General features: G+C 42.7%; 1 protein-coding gene across 4 annotated transcripts in view; it reads left to right on the forward strand.

Moving 5' to 3' along the window:
• LOC145346479 (sperm-associated antigen 1-like) overlaps positions 1–27,766 on the forward strand; it is a 114,494-nt gene that overhangs the window by 68,309 nt on the left and 18,419 nt on the right. For all 4 annotated transcript variants that reach the window (XM_080193792.1, XM_080193794.1, XM_080193793.1 and 1 more), the window contains 2 exons: positions 14,877–15,052; positions 18,437–18,578. In XM_080193792.1, coding sequence (XP_080049918.1) covers positions 14,877–15,052; positions 18,437–18,578 — 318 coding nt within the window. The remainder of the gene's footprint in view (positions 1–14,876; positions 15,053–18,436; positions 18,579–27,766) is intronic.

Consider the following 27,766-nt stretch of genomic DNA (forward strand, 5'->3'; position numbering starts at 1 on the left):
TGTTGAAAATCAGAAAACATTTGCCTGCCTCTATCTGAGGTGATTTTTAAAGAGAGCCTATAAATGAGAGGATGTGCTTTCATCAGAAACAAGAAGGAGCCACTTTCCCTTTGCAAATCAAGGACATATGCTAATTATAGACCCACAATTACAATTTTTAAGTCAAAATGTGATGAATGCACCCATGAATACTAAGTATTGTATATTGCCTTTAACGTAAGTAGAATCTTAAGGTGTTTCACAGGAGCATTATAAAACAAAATCTGAGACCAATCTTCGCAAGAAGGTATTAAGTCTGATGTCCAAAATTTGGTCAATAAGGTAGATTTTAAGCAGTTTCTTAAAGGAGTAATAAGAAATAAAGAGGCAAAGAGCTGCAGAACCTATTAGGGCCTAGGCAACTGAAGGTGCAACCACTAAAGATGGAGCAACTAAAATCGGGGATATTCAAGAGGTCAAATTTCATGAGCAGTGATGTCTGAAAGCATTGTGGGCTGTAGGATATTATTGAGATGGGGGTGGGGTGAGGGGCCAGAAGAGGGATTTGAAAACAAGAGCAAGAATTTTTAATCAAGACATTGTTTGACAGTGTTCTCAAAGGCCACCAGCAAACAGCTAAGTTTCAGGTGTAAAAAGTATTCTTGACAGGACAGGGGGAACATTAATGCATTGTATAGAACTTGGAGCCCATCATGGAAGTGATAGCCAACTCCACTGCTGATCCAAGCATGATGCTGTATCTGATAGCTGATGTCTCAGCTTCCATCAAGATTACTAGGATTGCTGAGGAGGTGTCCCAGGAGACTTGCAGTCATTCCATAGAAAGTGAAACCAATTTTAAAACATAGAACAGTACTGCACAGTACTGGCTCTTTGGCCCTTGATGTTGTGCCGAGCTGTTTCCAAACCCAAGATCAAGCTATCCCACTCCCTATCATTCTGGTGAATGACGGTAATATTATTACTCAGAATTACAACATTCATTTTCCTACCACTTTCACTCCATCTTGTTGTCTGCCAGCCAGTCCAAGCTCCTGTTGCACATGTCCTCCAAGGCCATTTCGCATTTCCCCCACTGAAACTTGACAACCTTTGATCAGCCATGCTGCAACCACTAATAATATTGCATCAGAGCACCAGGACAGGCAAAAGCAGACACTGAAAGAATGTGCAAGGGTGATTAGGTGATGTTTGTGTGCAATGTGACGATCCTCAATGTTCAAATTCAGCTTGGAACATTTGTGTTGGTCTTTATTGTGGCTTAATGGTCACTGAGCTGGTTAGTAACAAAAGGAAGGTAAGGTGTGGGGCTACTGATGATGGGGAACTGAAATTGTTTTTGCTGGTATCCCTCGCCAGTGGATGAACAGCTCAGCCAGGAAAGAATGTCTAGCTTAACTGCTCCCTTTCTCCTCTTCCTCTTTCTGTTCACCATATGGTTTGTGGTAAGGGCTGTACCCTCAGAATGATGACATTATGCGTGGTACTTCAAACCATCACAAATCTAGGTACCCATTCTGCAGCAAATAATGCAGAATAGTACAGAAGTGATGTTAGGGGTAAGTTTTTCACTCAGAGGGTGGTGAGTGAATGGAATCGGCTGCCGTCAGTGGTGGTGGAGGCGAACTCACTGGGGTCTTTTAAAAGACTTCTGGATGAGTATATGGGGTTTAATGGGATTGGGGGTTATAGATAGGTCTGTAGATTGGTAGGTGTTGATGTGATCGGCGCAACTCGTGGGCTGAAGGGCCTGTTTGTGCTGTAGTGTTCTATGTTCTAACTCCTTGAGAGTGGTGCAGCCATGAGAAGTGTTATTTTAACATGCCAGTGGTCTGATATATCAATCATTGCATGCCTGCTACCTCCATGTGCATGGGTCCTGCACTGGGGTCATCAGCCATGTCATCAAAGAATAACCCTTGTCACCAGTAAGCGCCCTGTGGTTTGCTGAGCTGAATATGGCAGAATGAAGGTATCGTAACTGGTACCAAGATACCATTGGCAACGTGATCCATGCCCTGCTCAGAGGTGACAGATTTTGACCAGGGCAGCCTCGTTAAAGCACGTACATCTCTCATATCATTCCTCGCTGAGATTCAGGTTAGAGAATTATTCACTACACATCCTGAGAAAATATGGCCTTTTCCTAGGATCCCTGGTTCCTTCTTTTCGCTTCGGTGCTCGTTACTCATTCTTCCAATCATGCCACGTTCCAAGGGGAATACATTGAGGGGAGGGCTGGATTCTGGGATGCATTTATGAAAGTGTTTTGATTGAAGTAAGTCATAAGAGAATAGGTTTAGTCAAGTGGAAGGATGCTGATTAAGCTGTCAGTCTTTGTTTTTCAAATATTCAACCTTTGGTCTTAAAGGAAATTCTGCCTGGAATATTTATTTAAATATCATGTAAAATAATTACTTTGAGAGTGCCAAGATTCTCTGTGTGTTTGACAGTATGAAAGAATATGCTGGGAAAATTTATCTGGCTGAAATCCCAAGGCACACGATTCGCATCTAGATAAAGTAAACAGTTGCAATGGTTGCTTGACAGTCAGCTAAACTCAAAAATAAAATTTTGACTTAGCGTAACTGTAGACTAGTGTTAGTCTCCCAATCAAATTATTGTAAACTTGAGTTCATGTTTTCATCCAGTTGGCAGGACGCAATTTTGCTGATCTCAAAACGCTGGTTTTTAAATGCATAATAACATGATTGAGAAATTCAAATTGTAAAGTAAATTTATACTGGGTAGAGGGGGTGAAAGTGAGGGGGGCATAGAAGGGGACGGCATTGCACGGCATTGTGGGGGTGGGGCGGAGCGAGGTTTGAAATGTATATACTTTAACACGAGGAGTATTCGCAATAAAGTGGATGAACTTGCAGCGTGGACCAGTACCTGGGACTTTGATGTTGTGGCCATTTCAGAGACGTGGATAGAGCAGGGTCAGGAATGGATGTTGCAGGTGCCAGGGTACAAGTGCTTTAGTCGGAGTAGAGAAGGAGGTAGAAGGGGGGGTGGAGTAGCATTATTGGTCAAGGACTATATCACAGTGTCAGAGAGGAAGTTTAATGAGGACTTGTCTGTTGAGGTAGTATGGGCAGAAATTAGAAATAGGAGAGGAGAGGTCACCCTGTTGGGAGTCTTTTATAGACCTCCAAAAAGTTCTAGAGAGGTTGAGGAAAGGATTGCAGAGACGATCCTGGTTAGGAGTGAAAGTAATAGGGTAATTGTTATGGGGGATTTTAACTTTACTAACATTGATTGGAATTGCTATAGCTCTAGCTCGTTAGAGGGGTCAGTTTTTGTTCAAAGTGTGCAGGAAGGTTTTTTGACTCAATATGTAGATAGGCCAACTAGAGGTGAGGCTATATTGGACTTGGTGCTGGGAAATGAGCCAGACTAGGTGCTAGACTTGGAAGTTGGTGTGCTTTTTGGTGATAGTGACCACAATTCGGTTACGTTCACCTTAGTGATGGAAAGGGATAGGCATGAACCTCGGGTCAGTAGTTTTAGCTGGGGGAAGGGTAATTATGAGGCCATTAGGAGAGAATTAGGAAGCATTGGTTGGACTAGGAGATTACAGGGACTAGGAACGTCTGAAATGTGGAGTTTTTTCAAGGAGCAGCTACTATGGATCTGTGATAGGTATGTCCCTGTCAGGCAAGGAGGAATTGGTAGGGAACCGTGGTGCACAAAAAAAGTTGATTTGTTGGTTAGGAAGAAGAAGGAGGCTTATGTCCGGATGAGGCTTGAGGGCTCGGGTAGTGCAGTAGAAAGCTTTAGATTGGCTAGGAGGGAGTTGAAGAGGGAGTTAAGAAGGGCTAGAAGAGGGCATGAGATGACTTTGGCTGATAGGATTAAGGAGAATCCTAAGGCGTTCTATAGGTATGTCAAGAACAGAAGGTTGGTTAGGGCAAGATTAGGGCCAGTTACAGACAGTAGGGGGAAGTTGTGTGTGGAACCGGAAGAGATTGGAGAGGCATTGAACCATTATTTCTCTTCGGTGTTCACGCAGGACGATATGAATGTAGCTGAGGAGGTCACTGGGGTGAAGGGGTGTAAAATAGAAAGTATTGTAGTTGATACAGAGGATGTGTTGGATATTCTAGATGGGTTGAAAATAGATAAGTCCCCTGGTCCAGACGGGATTTACCCTAGGATTCTATGGGAGGCAAGAGAGGTGATTGCAGAGCCACTGGCTCTGATCTTCAGGTCGTCATTGGTCTCTGGTATAGTACCGGAAGATTGGAGGACAGCGAATGTTGTCCCATTGTTTAAGAAGGGGAACAGAGACTTCCCTGGGAATTATAGACCAGTGAGTCTTACTTCTGTAGTGGGCAAGGTTTTAGAAAGAATTATTAGGGATAGGATTTATAGTTATTTGGAGAGTAATGAATTGATTAGAGATAGTCAGCATGGTTTTGTAGCGGGAAGGTCGTGCCTTACTAACCTTATTGAGTTCTTTGAGAAGGTGACCAAAGAGGTGGATAGGGGTAAGGCAGTAGACGTGGTATATATGGATTTTAGTAAGGCGTTTGATAAGGTTCACCATGGTATGCTTCTGCAGAAAATGCAGATGTATGGGATTGGTGGTAATTTAGGTACTTGGATCAGGAATTGGTTAGCGGATAGGAGACAGAGGGTGGTGGTTGATGGTAATTATTCATCATGGAGTTCGGTTACGAGTGGTGTGCCTCAGGGATCTGTTTTGGGGCCACTGCTGTTTGTAATCTTTATTAATGATCTGGATGAGGGTATAGTTGGGTGGATTAGTAAGTTTGCTGATGACACCAAAGTCGGAGGTGTGGTAGATTGTGAGGAAGGGTGTCGAAGTTTGCAGGGTGACTTGGACAGGTTGCAGAGCTGGGCCGCGAGGTGGCGGATGGAGTTTAATGCGGAGAAGTGTGAGGTAATCCATTTCGGTAGGAATAACAGATGTGTTGAGTATAGGGCTAACGGGAGGACTTTGAATAGAGTGGAGGAGCAGAGGGATCTAGGTGTATGTGTACATAGATCCCTGAAAGTTGGGAATCAAGTAGATAAGGTTGTTAAGAAGGCGTACGGTGTCTTGGCGTTTATTGGTAGGGGGATTGAATTTAGGAGTCGCAGCGTCATGTTGCAACTGTACACAACTCTGGTGCGGCCGCACTTGGAGTACTGTGTGCAGTTCTGGTCCCCACATTACAGGAAGGATGTGGAGGCTTTGGAGAGGGTGCAGAGGAGGTTTACCAGGATGTTGCCTGGTATGCAGGGGAGGTCCTATGAGGAGAGACTGAGGGATTTGGGGTTGTTTTCACTGGAAAGAAGGCGGCTAAGAGGGGATCTTATAGAAACATATAAGATGATTAGAGGTTTAGATAGGGTGGATGGTGATAGCCTGTTTCCTCGGATGGAGAAATCTAGCATGAGGGGGCATGGCTTTAAATTAAGGGGGGGTAGTTATAGGACGGATGTCAGGGGCAGGTTCTTTACCCAGAGGGTGGTGAGGGACTGGAATGCCCTGCCTGCTGCAGTTGTAAATGCGCCTAGTTTGGGGGCGTTTAAGAGATTGGTGGATAGGTTTATGGACGAAAAGGGATTGGTTTAGATTAGTGGGTCAATGTTTTTTTTTAAAAAATAAGACTGGTCGGCGCAACATTGTGGGCCGAAGGGCCTGTTCCGCGCTGTAATGTTCTATGTTCTATGTTCTAAATAAATGTGGAGTATCATTAGCAAAATGGGATGTAAAAAAGGACTAGAAGTGTTAGTATATGTGTCATCTTTGATATCTCAGCTATGAGGCAAAGTAAATGGAGTTTTCAAGTTAAATTGACAAGAAACTTCAACATGGTTCTACAGAGAATATGCTTTGTTTTATAATATGTGGGTCTCCAGTGGCATTGCGTATGGCTAATGCATGGCATGTAGTATGGGAACTGGGTGCTGCCTAGTGAATTGATTTAATAGCAGTGTTACATTAATAGCTGCTGTAGGTCTGTTTGGAGACAGTATAGCAGGTTTTTTGTTTTATGATAGGCATTACCAAACCAAAACTGGGGAAGATCAAGTCATATCTTTTCCCTTCTGTGCATCACTTGGGAAATGTGTTCGTACAGGAAGCTACTCATAACAGTGGGATCAACGGAGCAATTTCAGGCTGCACCCAAACTGACACCAGAACCTAGACAGAGTCATGTGCCAAGGGATGCCATGACAGAGTTATACCATATGCTGCAAGCAAATCTGCAGCTAAAGATTTACAGGCAAATTGTGTAAACGGATGTCAAGATTACAATTACCATTAATACCGTTGATATTAGCAATTTTGAAAAACCTGAAGGTCAATAAGTCCCCTGGGCCAAATGGGATACATCCTAGGATACTTTGGGAGGCAAGGGATGCGATTGCGGTGCCTTTAGCTTTGATCTTTGCGTCCTCACTGTCCACGGGGATTGTGCCAGAAGACTGAGTGGTAAATGTTGTTCCTCTCTTCAAGAAAGGAAATAGGAATAACCCTGGTAATTACAGGCCAGTTAGTCTTACTTCGGTGGTCGGTAAGTTAATGGAAAGAGCCCTGAGAGATAGGATTTATGACCATTTGGAAAGGTGCAGTTTAATCCAGGATAGTCAGCACGGTTTCGTGAGGGGTAAGTCCTGCCTCACAAATTTGACTGAATTTTTTGAAGAGATAATTAAGTGTGTAGATGAAGGTAAAGCAGTTGATGTCGTACACGTGGATTTTAGTAAGGTGTTTGATAAGGTTCCCCATGGTAGGCTCATGAAGAAAGTAAGGAGGTGTGGGATAGAAGGAAATTTGGCCGATTGGATAAGTAACTGGCTGCCTCATAGAAGACAGAGGGTGGTGGTGGAGGGAAAATTTTCAGACTGGAGGCCAGTTACCAGCGGTGTACTACAGGGATCAGTGCTGGGTCCTCTGCTATTTGTGATTTTTATCAATGACTTGGAAGAGGGGACTGAAGAATGGGTTAGTAAATTTGCTGATGACACCAAGATTGATGGAGTAGTGGATGGGGTAGAAGGCTCTTGTAGGCTGCAAAGAGACATTGATAGGATGCAGAGCTGGGTCGAAAAGTGGCAGATGGAGTTTCACCCTGATAAGTGCAAAGTGATTCATTTTGGTAGGACAAACTTGAATGCAGATCACAGGGTCAACGGCAGGGTTCTGAGGAATGTGGAGGAACAGAGATCTTGGGGTACATATCCACAGATCTCTGAAGGTTGCCACTCAAGTGGAGCCATGAAGAAGGCTTATAGTGTGTTAGTGTTTATTAACAGAGGGTTTGAGTTTAAGAGCTGTGGGGTTATGCTGCAACTATACTGGACCTTGCTGAGACCACATTTGGAATATTGTGTGCAGTTCTGGTCACCTCACTACAAGGAGGATGTGGAAGCATTGGAAAGAGTGCAGAGGAGATTTACCAGGATGCTGCCTGGTTTGGAGGGTAGGTCTTATGAGGATAGGTTGAGGGAGCTGATGCTTTTCTTTTTAGAGTGGAGAAGGATGAGAGGCAATTTAATAGAGGTTTCTAAGATGATGAGGGGGATAGATAGAGTGGACGTGCAGAGACTATTTCCTTGGCTGGACATAGCTGTTACTAGAGGGCATAACTATGAGGTTCATGGTGGGAGATGTAGGAGGGATGTCCAAGGTAGATTCTTTACTCAGAGAGTGGTTGGGGTGTGGAATACACTGCCTGCTGTGATAGTGGAGTCGGACACTTTAGGAACTTTCAAGTGGTTATTGGGTAGACACATGGAGCACACCAGAATGGTGGGGAGTGGGATAACTTGATCTTGGGTTTGGACATAGCTTGGCACAACATTGAGGGCCAAAGAGCCTGTACTGTTGTACTGTTCTGTGTTTTTATGTTTTATGCTTCTGGATCATTTTAGCATTGCACACAGAACATCAATGTCATAAACTGATCAGCTGTTTAAAGCAAATGTCAGATTCCTGTTTGTTCTTGCAAGCAATTTAATTTCCCTTTGGACTACTGACAGGAGCATTGCAATTTTACACTTTACATTCATGTAGCCTGTTATGCCCCTTAGCATATTTCACTCCCTATATGAATACTTCCTCAGTATGCATTTTATTTACAACCTTCAGCAATGCATTTTGAAGTCTGCGAACTTTCCAGGCTGCTGTTATCATGCCTTTGTTTTAAGGCAATGCATCTTATCTTCAGCAAGTGATTAATTGGGCCAAGCTGGAAGAGAAAAGGCCATCATTAGGCTTCTCTTACTCCATCGGGATATTTTGGGAACTTCCCATCCTAAATTTAGGATGACCACTAATCTTCATTTTGGCAGTCTTAAATGGGGAAAGACAGGAGGAAAATGAGCTAGAAATCCGGACGCTGTCCCTTCATCAGTATTCATGCAGCAGAGAATAAAGAGAGGGCAGCAGGAATCCCTGAAACTTAAGGGAAAGAAAATATATTAAACTTAGCCAGTGTGTCAGCATTTACCCCTGCAAATGATTGTCACATTTATCCACCCTATCCCTAAATACCATTATTTACTTGGTTCTTTTTCCACTTAAGGCAGTCCAATCTTGAATGTTGACATGTTTCTGCCACAGTCTTGCCCAATTTGGGATAGAATAGCAGAAAAAAATCCTGGCACAAGTTTCGGTGTAACGATTGCAAAAGCAAGGCTTTCTTCAGCAGCCATAGCTTAACTTGCTGCAATTCAAATTCACCAGCCAACTAGCCGGGAAGCATGCATGTTGAAGCAATACTATTGCTGCTGGGAACTGAGGACGTGTTGCTTACGAACCATTTCAAGTTGGTGATAATCTGGTGCTCATTGCAAAACTATGCCCTGGAGAAGGATGGTTCCTAAGCACAGCATTGGGAAATCCAAATGGGAGTAGCAGCATCCTGAAAACCCTGCAGAGAAGAACCTATTCCCAGATGCTAGAACAATTCAACAACATGACACCTCTTAAGTTGGAAACGTAACTACATCTTTAGTCATCTTGTGTACACCCTATGCCCAAAGAAATATGCACTCAGGAGCAATACCTTACATTTTACAAGTTACTCACAGCTATATTATTTATGACACCTGCAACAGAATTTTCTGTGTACACTTAAAATTCAGTATAACCAGGTTATTAATGCACAAACCTGTTGTGTATCTAGGCTTTGCGTCCACAATATTTCTCACCTCTTGAATCTAAGATGACCCTCGCCTCACTGGTGATGGTAGTAAATTTCTCACTGCTAATGGTAGAAAAGCTTGAACCTCAAGGGACGACAGCTGCTTCCAGGCAGAGAATCTTTCGGAAGTAGAACCTGTGCTTCCTTTAAACACATGAGGAAGGCAGTAGGAAACTGCTTCATGTATTCTTTCCCTTGTCATGTTGCTAATTTCTCATGAAATGGGAGATTTGTACAACAATTGAAGAGGAAAGCATAGGATTGTGAGGCATAGAGAAATGAGAAAGCTGCCCTTAGACAGATCACCACTATAGTGGTGTTGTCAGTAAGAGAACTAAGAATGAGGACATTTAGAATAAACTTCATACTGGCAGGAAGTCTCATGCTTCCCATCTCTTGCTTTCAGGTGGTCCTACTCCCTTGAATTTTAAAGTTTATTTCCTTAGACAAAGTTAGAGAGCTAAAGTCCTTAACTATAACTGATGTTTCCTGTTATAGGTTGTGTAAGACCAATCAGCATAGGTAGAATATATTGAATTTGGATGTTGGGAAATAGAAGGGAATATTACCCATTATAAATGCAAATAATATGAAATTAAGTTTATTATAAACATGCTTGAACAGTAAAACATCATTATAGAAGAGAGATAGCTGGAAAGCAAAATAGAATCAGATTTGTGTCCCAAGATGTCCCTGAGTACTTCACATATACAGCAATAGATTACTTTCAAAGGCAATCACTGATGCCTTGTACAGGAGTACTCAATTGAAGTATAAATACCTGCATGGACTGTTGGGGCCAAATTGTCTTTTTCTGTGCTGTATATCTTGCATAATCCTATGCAATATGTAAAAGCACGTAGCCATTTGTTCACTGCAAGGTCCAGTCTATTACTGACAGTCTATATATAATTCTGGTTAAAAGAGGAATATTGGAAAGATCATTGTAAGAATCTCCCTGCTGTTCTTCTGATAGTGTGGTAGGACTTTTACAGATATGAAAGGTTGAAAATTCAAGAAATGCTTTATCGTTACAAAACAGTGAATGGATGGAACAGACTTCCAGATAAAATAGACGATAGTCAATTGATCCTTTCAAAAAGTTGGACTGATGTACATTGAGAAGGGGGATTGAAAGTTAAACTTGTATTAACATCCTTTTAAGACAAAATGCTCACAAGGTAGTATGTGGATGACAGGAGTGCATGTAGAGCAGGGGAAGTGGTTCAAAATTTGAAAGCCTGACACCTGCTATAATGTGCCCACTTCCTGTTTTAATGATGGAGATTGGGGAAAAGACCTGCTCTCCTGAGTAAAGTCTGTAAATTAAATATTTAAATAAGATTGCATGCCTCAAATTTAACCACAGTTATGCTTTTAACTGTGGGCCAGGTTTCCTAAGCGTAGCAGCTGAAGATGGGCTAGGCCCAGCAGCTAAGTGCCTGTATGTTGCTTCACATGGCAAGGAGGAGTGGGAATGCTTCTACTCACTCCCACCAATCTAACCTGCCACCTTTCCCATTTTAGGTAGTGCCCTCAATCCAGTGTTGCCTAAAAGTTCTCTCTGGCCTGTAATTTCCTTGTAAAAAGTCTGACAACACCAGGTTTAAGTCCAACCTATTTATTTGATAATATACTCACAAGCTTTTGGGGTTAGCCCCTTCGTCAGGTGAATGGAGAGTTCTGGCCTCAGACAGAGCATATAAAGCACACACAGTTTAGAGATTACTGATTAGAATGCGAATCCTTACACCTAACCTGCTGTTCAAGACCTGAAGTGGCTGATAATGTGAGTGGAAGGAGCACTGATCACAGGTTAAAGAGATGTGTATTGTCTCCAGACAGTACAGTAAGTGAGGTTTTGCAAACCCAGGCAAGTCACGGGGGTTACAGATAGTGCGACATGAACCCAAGATCCCTGTTGAGACCGTCCTCATGTGTGCGGAACTTGGCTATCAGTCTCTGTTCAGCGACTCTGCGCTGTCGTGTGTCGTGAAGGCCGCCTTGGAGAATGCTTACCCGAAGGTCAGAGGCTGAATGCCCGTGACCACTGAAGTGTAATTTCCTCCCCAGCCCATGATCTGCTCCCTTTTTTCCCCCACCCAAACCCTTCTGTCCAGTCCTTGCTGCCTAACAGCCAATCAGCCTTTCAGTCTAGCTGTTGGCTAGAGAACAGAGAATACTTAAAAATTGAATGAAATCTTGCTATAAAATATGTCTGGACATCTGAGCTGCAACCCCTACTTCGTGTTGAGGTGAGGTCCACAATGAAGTAATCATATCTAGAATCTGGATCAAATAGCCTTTCTTCACTGCAGAATCTTAAATGTTCTTAAAACAGAAAATCTATCAATTAGGATATAATACCTGTTTAAAAAGCCTACTTTACCTATATTATATCAATTCTATTTTAAATAGTAAGAAGTTGCATTTTTAGAGCTGTTCTCTTTCACAATTTTGTGTCCAACGAAGACTGCAATTAGACAAAATGCAACACTAAAAAAAATTTGTTGGGGGAGGTGAGGAGCCCGAGGAAAATAACCAGAAGCTGCAAGGGTGCAGTGAAAAGGATGTAGAAGAGTTGCAATTCATTGCATAAAGTCATGGGAAAGTAGCAATAAGCTGTGAGAGGTAGTGTAAGGAGCAACCACAAGGGAACAAGAAGAGCAGCAAACAGCTGCTTGAAAACTGTAAACAGGCAAATAACCACAGGAGAGCTGAGAGAGAAACAGGCATCTGTCCAAAAACCAGAGTTCTGGACCACAGGACTGCTGATCCTGGAAAACTTAGATGCAAACACAAAAAGTGCAGTATGGTGGCACAGTGGTTAGCAAAGCAATGTCACAGTGCCAGGGATCCAGGTTCAATCCCCAGCTTGGGTCACTTCTGTGCAGTCTTTATGTTCTTCCCATATCTGTGTGGGTTTCCTCTGGGTGCTCCAGTTTCTCCCACAGCCCGAAAGACGTGCTGGTTTGGTGGATTGGCCATGCTAAATTTTCCTCCTGTGTACCCAAACAGGTGCCAGAGTGTGGCAACGAGGGGATTTTCACAGTACCCTCATTGCAGTATTAATATAAGCCTATTTGTGACGCTAATAAATTGAATCTTGCTTTTGTGACTGGAAACCTGTGTCTAGTGATGTACCTCTGGGATCAGTGCTCGGTCCTTTGCAGTTTGTTGTGTACATTAATTGTCTAGATGTGAATATGGGGTGTATGATCAGTAAGTTCACAGATGACACAAAAACTGGAGGTGTGTTAAGTAGCAACAAGGAAAGCCTTTGATTGCAGAATGATATAGACAGGCTGGTCAGTTGATCAGAACAGTGGCAAATGAAATTTAACCCTGAAAAGTATGAGGTGATGCTTCTTGGGAGGACAATAAGGCAAGGGAGTATACGGTGAACATTCGGACTCTAGGAAGTACAGAGGACCAGAGGGACCTTAGGGTGATGTCCAAAGATCCCTGAAAGCAACGGAACAGGTAGTAGATAAGATGGTTAAGAAGGAATACTTGCCTTTATTAACCAAGGCGTAGAATAGAAGAGCAGAGAGGTTATGATAAAGCTATAAAAAGCCCATTAAGCCACAGCTAGAGTATTGTGTGTCGTTCTGGTTGTTGCACAAGGAATTATAGAATCCCTACAGTGCACAAGGAGGTAATTTGGCCCATCGAGTCTGCAGCGACTTTGGCAGAGCATCTTACCCAGGCCCTATCCCCGTAACCCCACATATTTACCCTGCTAACTCCCTGAACTATACATTTTGGGACACTAAGGGGCAATTTAGCACGGCCAATTAACCTAACTTGCACAACTGTGGGAGGAAACCAAAGCACCTGGAAGAAACCCATGCAAACACGGGGGGAACGTGCAAACTCCACATAGTTACCCAAGGCCAGGTTTGAACTTGGGTCCCTGGTGCTGTGAGGCAACAGTGCTAGTTGCTGAGAGGCAGCAGTGCTAACCACTGTGCCTTTGTGCACCCCGGAAGGATGTGGTTGCACTAGAAAGGGTGCTGAGGAGATTTATCAGGATGCTGCCTGGGCTAGAATAGCTCAGCAATGAAGAAAGGCTGGGGTTGTTTTCCTTAGAGCAGAGAAGGCTGAGCAGGGACCTCATTGAGGTGTACAAAATTGAGGGATAAGATAGAGTACATAGGAAGAAACCTTCCCCTCAGTAGAGGGATCAATAACCTGGGGCATAGTATCAAGGTAAGGAGCAGGAGATTTGAGGAAAATCTTTTTCATCCAGAGGGTGGTGGGAATGTGGAACTCACTGCCTGAAAGGATGGTAGAGGCAGGAACCCTCACATTTAAGAAGAATTTAAATGATCATTTGAAACGCCTTAGCATACAAAACTATGGACCAAGTGCTGGAAGATGGGATTAGAATAGATGGCTGTTCGTTAGCGAGCAGAGAGACAATGGCTAACGGGTTTCATTTTGTGCAGTAAAACTCTATTGGTGTTATTTAGCATCTTTATAAGGAACTGGAAGCACATTACATATTGCTATCTTTTGTATGAGGAAATGATGGAAAAGGATGGGACGTTATGATGTGATTAAACATTCATTTGTAAATCCACCTAAAATCTGGCAGATACTTCCATGAGCCTGTGAATATCTAATTTTAAAAGTTGTGCAGAGATCACGAGGGCAATTCCCCTAGCGCTGCACTGCTTTTGTGGCACAGTGGGCTGGAAGACTCGAGCACAGGCCATTTGGCACACTCCCCACTGGGTGCCATGGCCCCCATGAGTTTCTGTCTGATTTCCGGCGCTGTCAGCAGTCATGTGGAGCTGAATAAATTATGCAGATACTACTTTGAAAATAATTTAAATTTTGTTAGTGGGTGCAGGACTAAAATCTCCAGACCCACTAGCATCTCCCTGCCCTTGTGGGTACCTGGTGACCTGACCCCACTGGAGTGAAGGGGGACAATCAGCACCACCCCCCCCCTCCCCCCCAGAGGATTGGGTGCATGAGGTGCCCTGGGCATTGCCATCTTGACAGTGCCAGCCTTGCCCTCCTGGCACTGCCCAAGGGGTAATGTGGTAATGCCCAAAGGATGCCGTGGTGTTGCCCACTGGGCACCAGGCAGTGCCAATGAAGCAAAAGGGGAGACGGGTCCCCTGGGAGGGAGATCGTGGGGTTGGGGGGTCCCACTGCCACTCTGCACTCGGCAGTAACAGAGGGTGGGGTCTGCAGTTGAGGGGATCGGGAGGCCTGGGCTGCTGTTGGGCAAGGGAGCGTCAGCAATGTGGAGGTCGCTGGGCTGGCCAGCGATTGGGAGGCCAGCAGTGTGGGGCTACTCTGCAGACGCCAATCTCGCCTCTGACAGGTCAGTACATGCGCTCAGCTGCCGGTCTCTCCAGTGGGAATAGGCACCGCCCACTGATTTTTCGTGAGATTTACACGAGTGCAGTCTGTAGTTGCAGAGTGAGTGGCAGATTCATTTGGAATCCTAGCTGGAAAAACTAGCAGGATTTACTCCAGTTTGTATGTGAATTTGGCACTTAAAATTTTTTTGGGAGCATCAGCCCTCCCCCCAAACATTTCAGATTGCTGCCCAATTTTACAGCCAGGTTTTCCATATTTATGCCAGAGTATTGGCATTGCATTACTCAAATCTACAGTCAATAATATGTTTTTTGAAAATATCCTTTAGACAATTTATAACTGTTTTCAGTAACCAAATTGCCTTTACAGGATAACTAAGACACTAATAGAAGAAGATGGTACAAAATGGAGAGAAAAGGTGCCACCTATCCCAGCGGTCCCTGTCTCTGCACAGCTACATAGATGGGACAAAGATTATGTATCATCTGCTGATGGAAGCAAAATCCAGATGACCAAAGAAAATCAAAACATATATCCAGACCATGGTAATGGCAAAACATGACAAGTATCATTGCAAATATTTTTAATTGATTATTGAAATCTTGAGAAGCTCATACATTGAAATTTGTCTAGGTAGCTGGAATGAATATTTACTCTCACACCTGAATCCATGCTGTAAACCTCTATGACTCTGTGAAACAAAAAATACTTGAATTTTAGCCCAGAATAACTTCAACCTATAACTTACAGCTAAACCACTAACTGGAGTGAAATTGGATCATTAACATCACTTCTGAATCTCGCTGCAGGAGCTGAATACATAATCCAGGCCAATGCTTTAGTGAGGTGCTGCAGGTGGAATGCATTGTCAGAGGTGTCATCTTTTAACACGGAACACATAGAATCCTACAATGCAGAAGAAGGCCATTCAACCTGAATCTGCACCGACCACAATCCCACCCAGGCCCTATCCCCATGACCCCATGCATTTACCCTAGCTAGTCGCCTTGACACTACGGAGCAATTTAGCATTGCCAATCCGCCTAACCCACACATGTTTGGATTGTGGGAGGAAACTGGAGCACCCAGCGGAAATCCACGTAGACATGAGGAGAACGTATAGACTCCACACAAACAGTTCTTGGTGTTGTGAGGCAACACAGTGCTAACTACAGTGCCATGGTGCTGGTGAGACTTAAACAGAAATGCTCATTCCAAAGAACATGAAAGATCTTGTGGATTTATTTGAAGAAGAGCTGTGATATTCTCTTTGTGTCCTGGCTAATATGTAGCTCATAAGCAACAACACTATAGATTAATTTGCCTTTTATCTCAGTGTTATTTGTGGAACTTTTCTGTGGGCATATTCACTGCCATTTGTCACAAAGCAGTAATAACTGTACTTTAAATGTAATTAATTGTGAAGTACTTGGAGATATCCTGAGACCATGAATGATGTTTGTAAAATTGCATGTTTGTTTTCAACCTGATATCTGGTGTAGACAGTGTTGCAGTGCATCTCTTTTAAATTAAAGTTTATTTATTAGTGTCACAAGTATACTTGCATTTATATAGAATCTTTACACTTCGCAAAGATATAATCAGGCAGAAATGAACATGGCAGAATGGTTAGCACTGCTGCCTCACAGTGTCAAGGACCCGCATTCAATTCCAGCCTTGTGTAACTGTCTGTGTGGAGTTAGCATGTTCTCCCTGTGTCTGCATGGGTTTGCTCTGAGTGCTCTGGCCTCCTTCTACAGTCCAAAGATGTGCAAGTTAGGTTGATTGGCCATGCTCAATTGTCAGCTAGATAAGTAAGCTGGATTATGGGGATAGGGTCTGGGTGGGATTGTTGTTGGTGCAGGCTCAATGGCGGAATGGCTTCTTTCTACACTGTAGGGATTCTATTCTATGACTGGTGAACCAGAAAAGGATGTACTTCGGAGTTGTGGTCAAAAATTTGGGTCAAAGAGGTGGGATTTTAAAGAGAGTTCTGAACTAGAGGAAGGGGGAGAGGCAGTGGTAGGAGGAAAGCTGAAGCATGGGGCCTTGGAAAGCCGGTTGTTAATAAGAGAAATGAACTCAAAGTAAATTTTAATAGCATTGTTCACAGCTGTTGATTCTTATTTAGTATATGAAAAATAATGTTTTGAATATATGCAAATAATAGCTTTGTGGGTATTGAGACTCAATTGGTTTAAATATTTTGAACTCCCTATCGTTATAAGGGGATACATAAAATAACTATGTGAATTATTCTTTGCTTCTCAACAAATTACCAGCTGTGCAGAAAATCTATTAGCCCTAAGTAAGCATTATATTCACCATGAATTCTGTGTATTTGCAAAGCTGTAAAAATATCAATCCAGCTCTCAAAATTCACCATTATTTCACTAATCAGAAATCCTGTATTAAACTCTTCAAGAATAAATCACTTTACCATCGTTTCTGACCACAAATTGCTCTTGGGCCTCTTCAAAGAGTTAATCATCACAGCGACCATGACAGCTATCATTGATTGTTGTAAAAACCCATCCGGTTCACTAATATCCTTTAAGAACAAAATCTGCCTGGCTGGTATGGCCCACATGCAACTCCAAGCCCACAACAATATGGTTGACTCTTAACTGCTCCCTGAAATGGCCTAGCAAGTAACTGAGTTCAAGAGCCATTAGGGATGGGCAACAAATGCTGGCCTTGTTATTGATACCCATAACTCATGGAAGAATAAATAATCTCATAGGATCCAAGTGTTAGTGGCAAATTGGATGCTAAATTGGCTCAATGGCAGGAAGCAAAGAATAATGATTGACGAGTATTTTTGAAGCCAGAAGGTTGTTTCCAATTAAATTCCGTAGGCCTTTGTACTCAGTCCCTTGCTGTACATTTTTATACCAATGATTCAGCTTTAAGTGTAGGGGACATCATTAAGATGTTTGCAGACAATAGGAAAATTGGCCAGGTAGTTGATATAATGAAGAAAGCTGCAGACTGCAGGAAGATATTAGTGGATATAAGGTTGGCATGGAAAATGGCAAATGGAATTCAATCTGGAAAATTGTGAGATAATGCATCTGTGGAGGACAAACAAAACAAGGAAATGGACAATAAATGGTAGGAATCTAAGAAGTGAAGAGGAATGGAAGAGGGACCTTGACATGCATAATCACAGTCCCATGAAGTTAGCAGGACAGGTTGATAAGGTAATAAAAAAAATACTTTATTAACCAAAGCATAGAGTATAAGCAGGGAGGTTATGCCAGAAGTGCATAGAACATTAGACTATAACTAGAGTGCCATGAATAGTTCTGATCACATTGCAGCAAAGATGTGATCACATTAGAGATGATACAGAGCGGATTTAGAAGAATATTGCCAAAAATTGAGAATTATGGCTGTGAGGAAAGATTAGATAACCTTATGTTGTTTTCTTTGCAATAGAGGGGACTGGATGAAGATTTGATTGAAGTGTGTATAATTGTGAGGAACCTAGATACAGAGGATAGAAAGGACCTATTTCTGTTAGTAAAGAGATCCATAACGAGGGACCATAGATTTAAAGTAATTGGCAGAAGAATTAGAGGGGAATAATTTTTTTTCACCAGGCAAGGATGTGAGTCTGGAACTCACTGCCTGAAGGGCGATAAAGGCAGAAACCCTCATCACGTTTAAAAATCTGATTTGGTATTATAAACTGCAGGGCTACAGATTAAGAGATTAGGCAGATAATGCTGTTTTGGTTGGTACATACTGTACACAATGGACTAAACCATTTCCTTCTGTGCTGTAAACCTTTCTATGTTTCTACATATAATAAATATTTTGATTGCTTTCTAAAGGACAGTTCGATACGTAATATAGCATTTGAAGATCTTGAACCTCTCGGATCACTTGTTATTGAAGTTCATATTTTATATGCATTTTTTCAGGTAAAAATGTAGAAGCGAATTTTATTTCCTTGAAACAGGAAGGGAACAGTTTTGTGAAAAAATCCCAGTACAAAGAAGCTATTGCAAAGTACAGTGAATGCTTAAAACTGAAATCCACTGAATGTATAATTTACACAAACAGGTAAGAAATGTCGTCTCAAATTCTATTCTAATACTCATATCACCCATGTAAAATATTATAATTTCATCCTATATGGAAAGGATTTGTTTGAACGTAATCTGTCTATTCCTTTCTACAAGGAAGAAGGTCTTTATTGTGGAGTCCAATAGGCGTAGACAAAGGTCATAAGTAGAAGAGGGTACTCACAATGTTAAAATGGTGGTGCAGGCTTATTGGGCCGAAGGGCCTGTTTCCTGTGCTGTTTTGTTCTTTGCTCTTATTGTAACTGACTCACAGGAGTGGCATGAACACTTTACAAAACACACCCTAACCATTTGAACCCTTTAAACTTCTATTCAGTCCTAAGTATCCTATAGATACAACAATATACATATATTTATAGTTTGAAGTGAGTAGCAGCTGCATTCCTCCTATAAATTAATCCCTCTCTCGTCAGTTTTTCATGCTGACATGAAGAACCATGTGTTTATCATTTAATGATTAGTTACTTTACTGTTCTTACTTGTGTCAACATGGTGCAAGTAAATCAAAGAGGTATGTTCTGAAATTGCAGTGCTCTTCTGACAGTATTGAACTTCGTGGGAATAAATGTAGATCTTAAAATCAGGCCTACAGGATTGTGCATCATTTTGCATTATCAAGACAAGTCAGCTTTCGTTCATAGTCTCAAAAAGTTACATTAATTGGCCCCGTGCCCAGTGTCACATTCTTTTGGCAAACTTCACACTGAACTCTCATCCATGTAAAATAGGCATAATGTGACTTAAGCCGTTGGCCTGGAGAGTTGAAATTGAATTCATAAAAAATAAAACTTATGTTGGTTAAGTTGACGAACTTATTTTTAAAGGAAGCATTGATGCTTTGTTGAATTTTTCACCTTGTATTAATTTTTGCTGTGTTGAAAGAGATCATTTTGCATTTTCCTTTTTAGTTTACAATTTAATTCCAGATTGTTGCTTGCAATTGAAATTGCAACAAACCAAAGAGCATAGTTAATTTTGGGATTCCTGTAGCCCTACACATTTTAGATGAGGAAAATGATTTCATAAAAGCACATCAAAAAAGACAAATGATAATGCTTGAGACATTGCATACCCCAGGATCTGTATTTGCAGACGTTCCTGCATAGGGATGTCAGATAAAGCATGCTGTGTACACCTCTGCCCCATAATTTCCAAAAAAGATATGGCCCTTTTATTGGCTGTGAACAAACAACGGTGCTAAATATTAATGCCGTCTAATCCTTCCAAACTGCCCCAGGGACCATCTGTCAAGCTGCTGTGTTTGCAAGGGAGGCCACCATTGCCACTTTCATTATGAAAGGAAGCATCAAGTGGTCTGGGCATAAAGATGCTATAGAATGTCCATGAATTGTGCCGGGTGTCTTATGCCCTAAGTATGAAAATGTGCAAAATGTTGGATGCGTTCATGATGGTACTTTTTTGATTGCAGAAAACATCTCACTGATTTGCTTCTAGGTCCAGCATCATTCACACTCTATGCAATGTTCATCGTTGTAGTTTGCAAGAAGATTCCCCCTGCCCCTCCCCCAACTTTCTACAATGAGATTCATGCTCATTTGCTGAGCCTCCTCCAGTAAGACTTTCAAGGCATCCTCAATAAATGGGTGATCTTCACAACAACCCTGTATGCACATATATTCCTAAGTTGTATTTCTACAAACTCTGCATACAGCAGTCACTAGTTGTTGCACATACCAGGTTTGTAATGTTGAAAAGCAATTTAAAGGATGTTTAGGTAAAGCAGGTGTCATGTTCAAAGCCAATTGTAGTGCCGTTCTACTAGGAAGTATGTTACAGCAGCCCAGTAGTGACTTTTTCGACATTCGTTTTCATCTTCCTCCCTGAGGATTCAGTAGTCTCCATTCAGCAATGTGCAGCACAGCTAAAATCAAGAATCCAGCAGTGCAGAAGGACTGAGTCTGTGATGGTACCTTCCATGATACTGCACTTAGGTGCTTCAAAAGAATGAGACCCCATTCCTTGCCCACCTTGTCAACATGAAGTTGGGTAAGAATGTGGTGAAAAATGTTTGGAGCATTTAGTTGATTCTGAACCTTACAACACATGATAAATTTACAGAAACAGGGAAACTAGAAGGAGTTGGCCATTTGGCCTTTCATGCCTGCTGTACTGTTCATTATCATCATGGCTGATCATCCAACTTAGTAACCTGTTCCCGCACTCTCCCCTGCCCCCACCCTCCCAATATCCTTTAATCCCTTTAGCCCCAAGAGCTATATCTAACTCCTTGAAAATGTACAATGTTTTGGCCTCAATTGCTTTCTCTGATAGAGAATTCCACAAGCTCACCATTCTCTCAGTGAAGAAATTTTTCCTTATTTCCGTCCTAAATGGTTTACCCAGTCTCCTTAGACTACGACCCCTGGTTCTGGACTCTCCCAGCTATCGGGAACATCCTTCCTGCATCTTCACTGCCAAGTCCTGTTAGAATTTTATAGGTTTATATGCAATCCCCCTTCATTTTTCTAAACTGCAGCGAATATAGGGCTAATCAACTCAACTCTCCTCGTACATCACTCCTGCCATCCCAGAAATCAGTCTGGTAAGTTCTTAATACACTCCCTCCATAGCAAGAGCATCGTTCCTCAGACAAGGAGATCAAAACTGCACAAAATATTCCACATGTGGTCTCACCAAGGCCTTGTATAACTGCAGCAAGACATCCGTGCTCCTGTACTCAATCCACTCACTATGAAGGCTGACATTCCATTTGCTGCTTTCCCTGCCTGCTGCACCTGCATGCTTAGTTTCTGTGACTGGTGTACAATTTACCCAGTGTTGCACATTCCTCTCTCCCAATCTATAGCCATTCAGCTAATAATCTGCCTTCAATTTTTTGCGACTAAAGTGGATAACCTCACATTTATCCACACTATACTGCATCTGGCATGCATTTGCCCACTTGTCTTGTTTAAGTCAATTGAAGCATCTCTACATCCTCCTTTCAGCTCATCCTCCCACCCAGCTTTGTGTCATCTGCAAATTTGGAGTTATTATATTTAGTTCCCCCGTCTAAATTATTAACATATGTTGTGACTGTCTAGGATCCTGGCACTGATCCCGATGATACCCCAGTAGTCACTGCTTGAAAAAAACCTGTTTACTCCTACTCTTTGTTTCCTGTCTGCCAACCAGTTTGCTAGCCGTGTCATTACCTTACAACCGCTCCCCCCCCCCCCCCACCCCCCAATACCATGCGTCTTAATTTTACATGCTAACCTCTTATGTGGGACCTTGTAAAAGCCTTTTGAAAGTTCATATATACCACATACACTGGCTCCCATTCGTCAACTCTACCAGTTACATTCTCGAAGAATTTCGAACATGATTTCCCTTTCCGTGCTGATTCTGTCTGATACTGCTATTGTTTTCCAGGTGCTCTGCTATTATATCTTTTATAACAGCATTTTCCCCATTACCAACGTCAGGCTAACTCTTCTATAATTTGCTGTTTTCTCTCTACCGCCGTTTTTAAATAGTGGAGTTACGTTAGCTACCCTCCAATCCATAAGAATTGTTCCAGAGTCTATAGATTCTTGGAAGACGATCATCAATGCATCCACTGTTTCTAGGGCCACTCCCTTAAGTATTTTGAATGGAAGATTATCAGCATTTGAGGATTTAGCGATCTTCAATCCATCAATTTCTCCAGTGACAACTCCCTACTAATACTGATTTTCCTTAGTTTCTCCCTCTCAGTAAACTCTGTGTTTCCCATCATTTCCAGTACATTATTTGTATTCTCATTTGTGAAGACAAAACCAAGATATATATTTAGTTGGTCAGCCACTTCTTTGTTCACTATTATAAATTCCCCTTTTTCTGACTGTAAGGGATCTACATTTATCTTAATCTGCTTCTCTTCACACACCTATTGAAGCTTTTATAGTCAGTTTATATTTCCCCACAAGCTACCTTTTTTATTCTATTTTCTCCTTCTTAATCAATCCCTTTGTTCTCCTTTGCTGGATTCTAAACTGCTCCTAATTTTCAGATCTGCTTTTTTTTGACCAATTTATATGCATCTTACTTGGATCTAATACCATCTCTAATTCCTCTTGTAAGCCATGGTTTGGCCACCTTTCCCATATTATTTTTTGCACTATATAGGAATGCACAATTGCAGCAGTTTACGCATGTGCTCTTTCAATGTTTGCCATTGCCTATCCCTGTCATCACTTTAAGTAAAATTACTCAATCCATCATAGCCAACTCATACCTCATACCATCATGGGAATGAGAAAAATATCAGCCACGATTGAATGGCGGAGCAGAGTCGATGGGCCGAGTGGCATAATTCTGCTCCTAGAGTCTTATAGCTTACTTTATTTAGATTCAGGACCCTAATCTCAGAATCAACTCCATCACTGTCCACCTTGTATGGTCACTTATCCCCAAAGGACCTCTCACAACTAGATTGCCAGTTATTTCTTTCTCATTACACAATACCCAGTCTAGGATGGTCTGTTCTCTAGTTGGTTCCTCCTCATATTGATCCAGAAAATCATCCCATACACACTCCAGGAATTCCTCGTCTATAGTATTGTGACTAATTTGAATTGCTTAATCTATATGCGGATTAAAGTCACCCATAATTGCAGATGTTCTTTTATTGCATGCATCTCTAACTTCCTGTTTAATGCAATCCCAACATCACTTCTACAGCTTGGGGTTGTATATATAACCCCCATTAATGTTTTTTGCCACTTGGTGTTTCTCTGGTCTGCCCACACTGATTCCACATCGTCAGAGCTAATGTCTTTCCTCTCTTTGCAAAGCAACTGCACTGCCTTTTCCTTTTTTTTTTCTGTCCTTCTTAAGTACTGAACACCCCTGACACAGCAAGTGGATAAGCCTACGAGAGGAGAGGCTGTACTTGACCTGGTGCTGGCTAATGAACCAGGACAGGTGACGGATCTCTCAGTGGGAGAGCATCTCGGGGATGGAGATCATAATTCTATCTCCTTCACGATAGCATTGGAAAGAGGTAGGATCAGGCAGGCTAGGAAGATGTTTGTCTGGAGTAAGGGGAAATATGATGACATCAGGCAGACAACTGGACGAATAAACTGGAAGGAGGTGTTCTTGGGGAAAAGTACTGAAGGAAAGTGGCGGATTTTCAAGGAATGTTTGACTGGAGCTCTGCACGACAACGTTCCGATAAGACAAGGAGGTTTTGGTAGGTCGCGGGAGCCGTGGTGCACGAACCTGGTCAGGAAGAAAAGAAAGGTGTATAAAAGGTTCAGAGAGCTAAGAGATGTTAAGAATCTAGAGGAGTATAAGGCTTGTAGAAAGGAGCTTAAAAAGGAAACTAGGAGAGCCAGAGGGGACATGAGAAGGCCTTGGCGGGTAAAATTAAGGAGAATCCCAAGGCGTTCTACAAATATGTGAAGAGTAAAAGGATGAGAAAAGAAGGGATAGGACCTATAAAAGGTGAAGGGGGAAAAGTCTGTGTGGAACCGGAAGACATGGTGCTTAATGAGTACTTTGCCTTGGTATTCACGGTGGAAAGTGATCAGGGAGGTTGTACTACAGGTTTGCGGCAGACTGAAAAGATTGACTATGTGGGTATTAAGAGAGAGGATGTGTTGGAACTTTTAAATTCTATCAAGATAGATAAGTCGCCAGGACTGGATGGGATGTACCCCAGGTTATTGTGGGAGGTGAGGGAAGTGATGGCAGAGCCTCTGGCGATGATCTTTGCATCGTCGATGGAGACGGGAGAGGTTCCGGAGGATTGGAGGATTGCAGATGTGGTTCCTATTTTCAAGAAAGGGAACAGGGATAGCCCGGGAAATTACCGACCGGTGTTGGTAAGTTGATGGAGAGGATTCTGAGGGACAAGATTTATGAGCATTTAGAGAAGTTTAGAATGATCAGGAAGAGTCAGCACGGCTTTGTCAAGGGCAGGTCGTGCCTTACGAGCCTAGTTGAGTTCTTTGAAAATGTGACTGAATACATTGACGAAGGAAGAGCGGTGGATGTGGTTTACATGGACTTCAGCAAGGCATTTGATAAGGTCCCCCATGCAAGACTTCTTGAGAAGGTGAGAGGACATAGGATCCAAGGGGCTTTGGCCTTGTGGATCCAGAACTGGCTTGCCTGCAGCAGGCAGAGAGTGGTTGTGGATGGGTCTTTTTCTGCATGGAGGTCGGTCTCATAAATGACCTAGATGAGGAAGTGGAGGGATGGGTTAGTAAGTTCGCCGACGATACGAAGGTTGGTGGTGTTGTGGATAGTCTGGAGGGATGTCAGAAGTTGCAGCATGACATAGATGGGATGCAAGACTGGGCGGAGAAGTGGCAGATGGACTTCAACGCGGATAAATGTATAGTGGTCCATTTTGGCAGGACCAACGGGATGCAGGAGTACAATATCAAGGGTAGGAGTCTTAGCTGGGATGAAGAGCAGAAGGATCTTGAGGTCCAGGTCCGTAGGACTCTTAAATCGGCCTCGCAGGTGGAGGATGTGGTCAAGAAGGTGTATGGTGTACTGGCCTTCATTAATCGAGGGATTGAGTTTAGGAGTCAGGAGGTAATGCTGCAACTTTATAGGACCCTTGTCAGACCCCACTTGGAGCACTGTGCGCAGTTCTGGTCGCCTCACTACAGGAAGGATGTGGAAGCTATTGAGAGGGTGCAGAGGAGATTTACAAGTATGTTGCCTGGATTGGGAGGCATGCCTTATGAAAATAGGTTGAGGGAGCTACGTCTTTTCTCCCTGGAGAGACGAAGGTTGAGAGGCGACCTGATAGAGGTTTATAAAATGTTGAGAGGAATAGATAGGGTGGATTCTCGGAGGCTATTTCCCAGGGCTGAAATGGTCGCTACGAGAGGACACAGGCTTAAGGTGCTGGGAAGCAAGTACAGAGGAGATGTTAGGGGTAAGTTTTTCACTCAAAGTGGTGAGTGAGTGGAATCGGCTGCTGTCGGTGGTGGTAGAGGCGAACTCGCTGGGGTCTTTTAAAAGACTTCTGGATGAGTATATGGGATCTAATGGCATTGGAAGTTACAGATAGTTCTATGGCTTGGTAGGTATAGATGTGATTGGCGCAACTTGTGGGCCGAAGGGCCTGTTTGTGCTGTAGTGTTCTATGTCCTATATTTACCATTCTTTGTCCCATTTTCATCATTCTTCACTGTGGTCGTGTTTGACTCCATCCCTTTGTTTCTCTATTATCTTTCTTATTCTCTTTCTGTCTTTCATTCTTGTCCCTGTTTCCCCCTCCTTTGACTTCTTGCATAGTTTCTCATCCCTCTGGTATTTTAATTTAAACCCTCCCCAAACACTGAAGCAAATACTCCCCCTAGGACATCAGTTCCAGTCCTGACCAAGTGCAATCTGTCCAGTTTGTGCTGATGCCACCTCCCCCAAAACCAGCCCCACACTGTTTCAGGAATCTGAAACATTTTCCCTCGCACCATCTCTTCAGCCTCCTATTCATTTGCTACTTCGTGCGATTTCTGCTCTAACATTTGGCACTGGTAATAATGAGATCAGACCTTTGACGTCCTACTTTTAACTTACTTCCTAATTCCCTATATTCTGCTTTTAGTACCTCATCCTTTTTTTCACCTATGCCATTTGAACCAATGTGTGTCACGACCACTGACTGCTCACCCTCCCTCTCCAGAATGCCCTGTAGCTGCTCTGAGACATCCTTGACCCTAGCATCAGAGAGGCAACACACCATCCTGGAGTCTCATTCGTGGCCACAGAAATGCTGATTTATTCCATGTTGCATTTGCATTCCCACACGTTTTACTCATCACTCATGCAGTAGAGCCAACTGTGGTGCAATAAATTGAGCTTTTGCTGCTTTCCCAAGAGGCCTTTCCTCAATAGTATCCAAAGCAGTCTGTCCGTTTTGCAGTGGAATGGCCAAAGGTGATTCTTGCACTGCCTGCCTAGCCTTCCTGGTGGTCACCCATTCCCTTCCTGCCTGCGGTGTGACCACCTTTCTATACATGCTACTCATGATGCTTGCTGCCTTGCAAACACTTCACAGTGTACCCAGCTACTGCTCTAACTCCGAACCCAGGCTTCTAGGAGCTGCAACTGGAGACACTTCCTGCATGTATGCTGGCACCAGGCAATGGAAATGTTCCCAACTTCCCACAAAGAGCAGGAGGAGCACATCACAGCTTTAATCTCTTTTGCCATGACTTAACACTTTACATTAAATTTTTTGGAAGATATTTAAGATCATATAATATCAATTCGTCTAGCCATCTTCTTCTCTGGCCCTTGTTACTACAAGAATATAGCCCTTACAAACTATAAACCACAAAATAAAGATGTTACAAACTATAAGCGATAAAAATAGCATCTGATTGAATTCACCCAATGAGCTGCCCCCACTTGCCATGCAGCACTTTTGAATCCTGACTTTACCTGCGAGCTCCAAACCCCAAGCTTGCACTCTGATTCCTCACTGCACTCTCACGCTGTCTCCAATCTCCCAACTGTCTCTCCACTCAGGATGTTTTCAATCTCCTGACTCTCCACTTGCACGGTTTTGAATCTCCCAACAGTCTTTCCACTCATGCTGATTTCCATCTCTTAGCTGCACTCTCAGTCTTGCTCTATCTTGCATTCTTGTATCCTACCTGCTCTGCTCTCAGTCTTGCTCGATGTTGTGCTATTTTATCATCCCAGCTCCGATCTCAGTCTCGCTCTGACTCTCTTTTTTCATCCTGTTCTCCTCGCGCATTTTTTGCATGAAGACCTTTTAATACAGAAAGCCATACCACAGTGTTTCACAAAGACGTAATCAAGAACAGATGGCAAGCCAAGGAAGGAAGTATTTGAAAGCATGAACAAAATCTTGATTAAAGAGGCAAATTTTAAAGAATGTCTGAAACGACAGGGAGGGAAAGAGGTAATGGAACAAGGGAGGGAATTTGGACCCAGATGGCTGAAGGCACTGTCACCAATTGAAGGACTAAGGGAGGGTCCAGACTCAGAAGAAGATTTTTGGGTTTTAAAGTTTATTTAACAGTCACAATGCAATGAAGTTACTGTGAAAATCCCCTGGTTGCCAGGAGAATTTAGGATGGCTAATGCACCTAACCATGTTTCAGACTGTGGGAGGAAATTGGAGCATCCGGAGGAAACCCACTCAGACATGGGGAGAATCTGCAG

This window comes from Carcharhinus amblyrhynchos, chromosome 8, assembly GCF_965287045.1.
Source record: "Carcharhinus amblyrhynchos chromosome 8, sCarAmb.v2.hapA, whole genome shotgun sequence".
Taxonomy (NCBI): domain Eukaryota; kingdom Metazoa; phylum Chordata; class Chondrichthyes; order Carcharhiniformes; family Carcharhinidae; genus Carcharhinus; species Carcharhinus amblyrhynchos.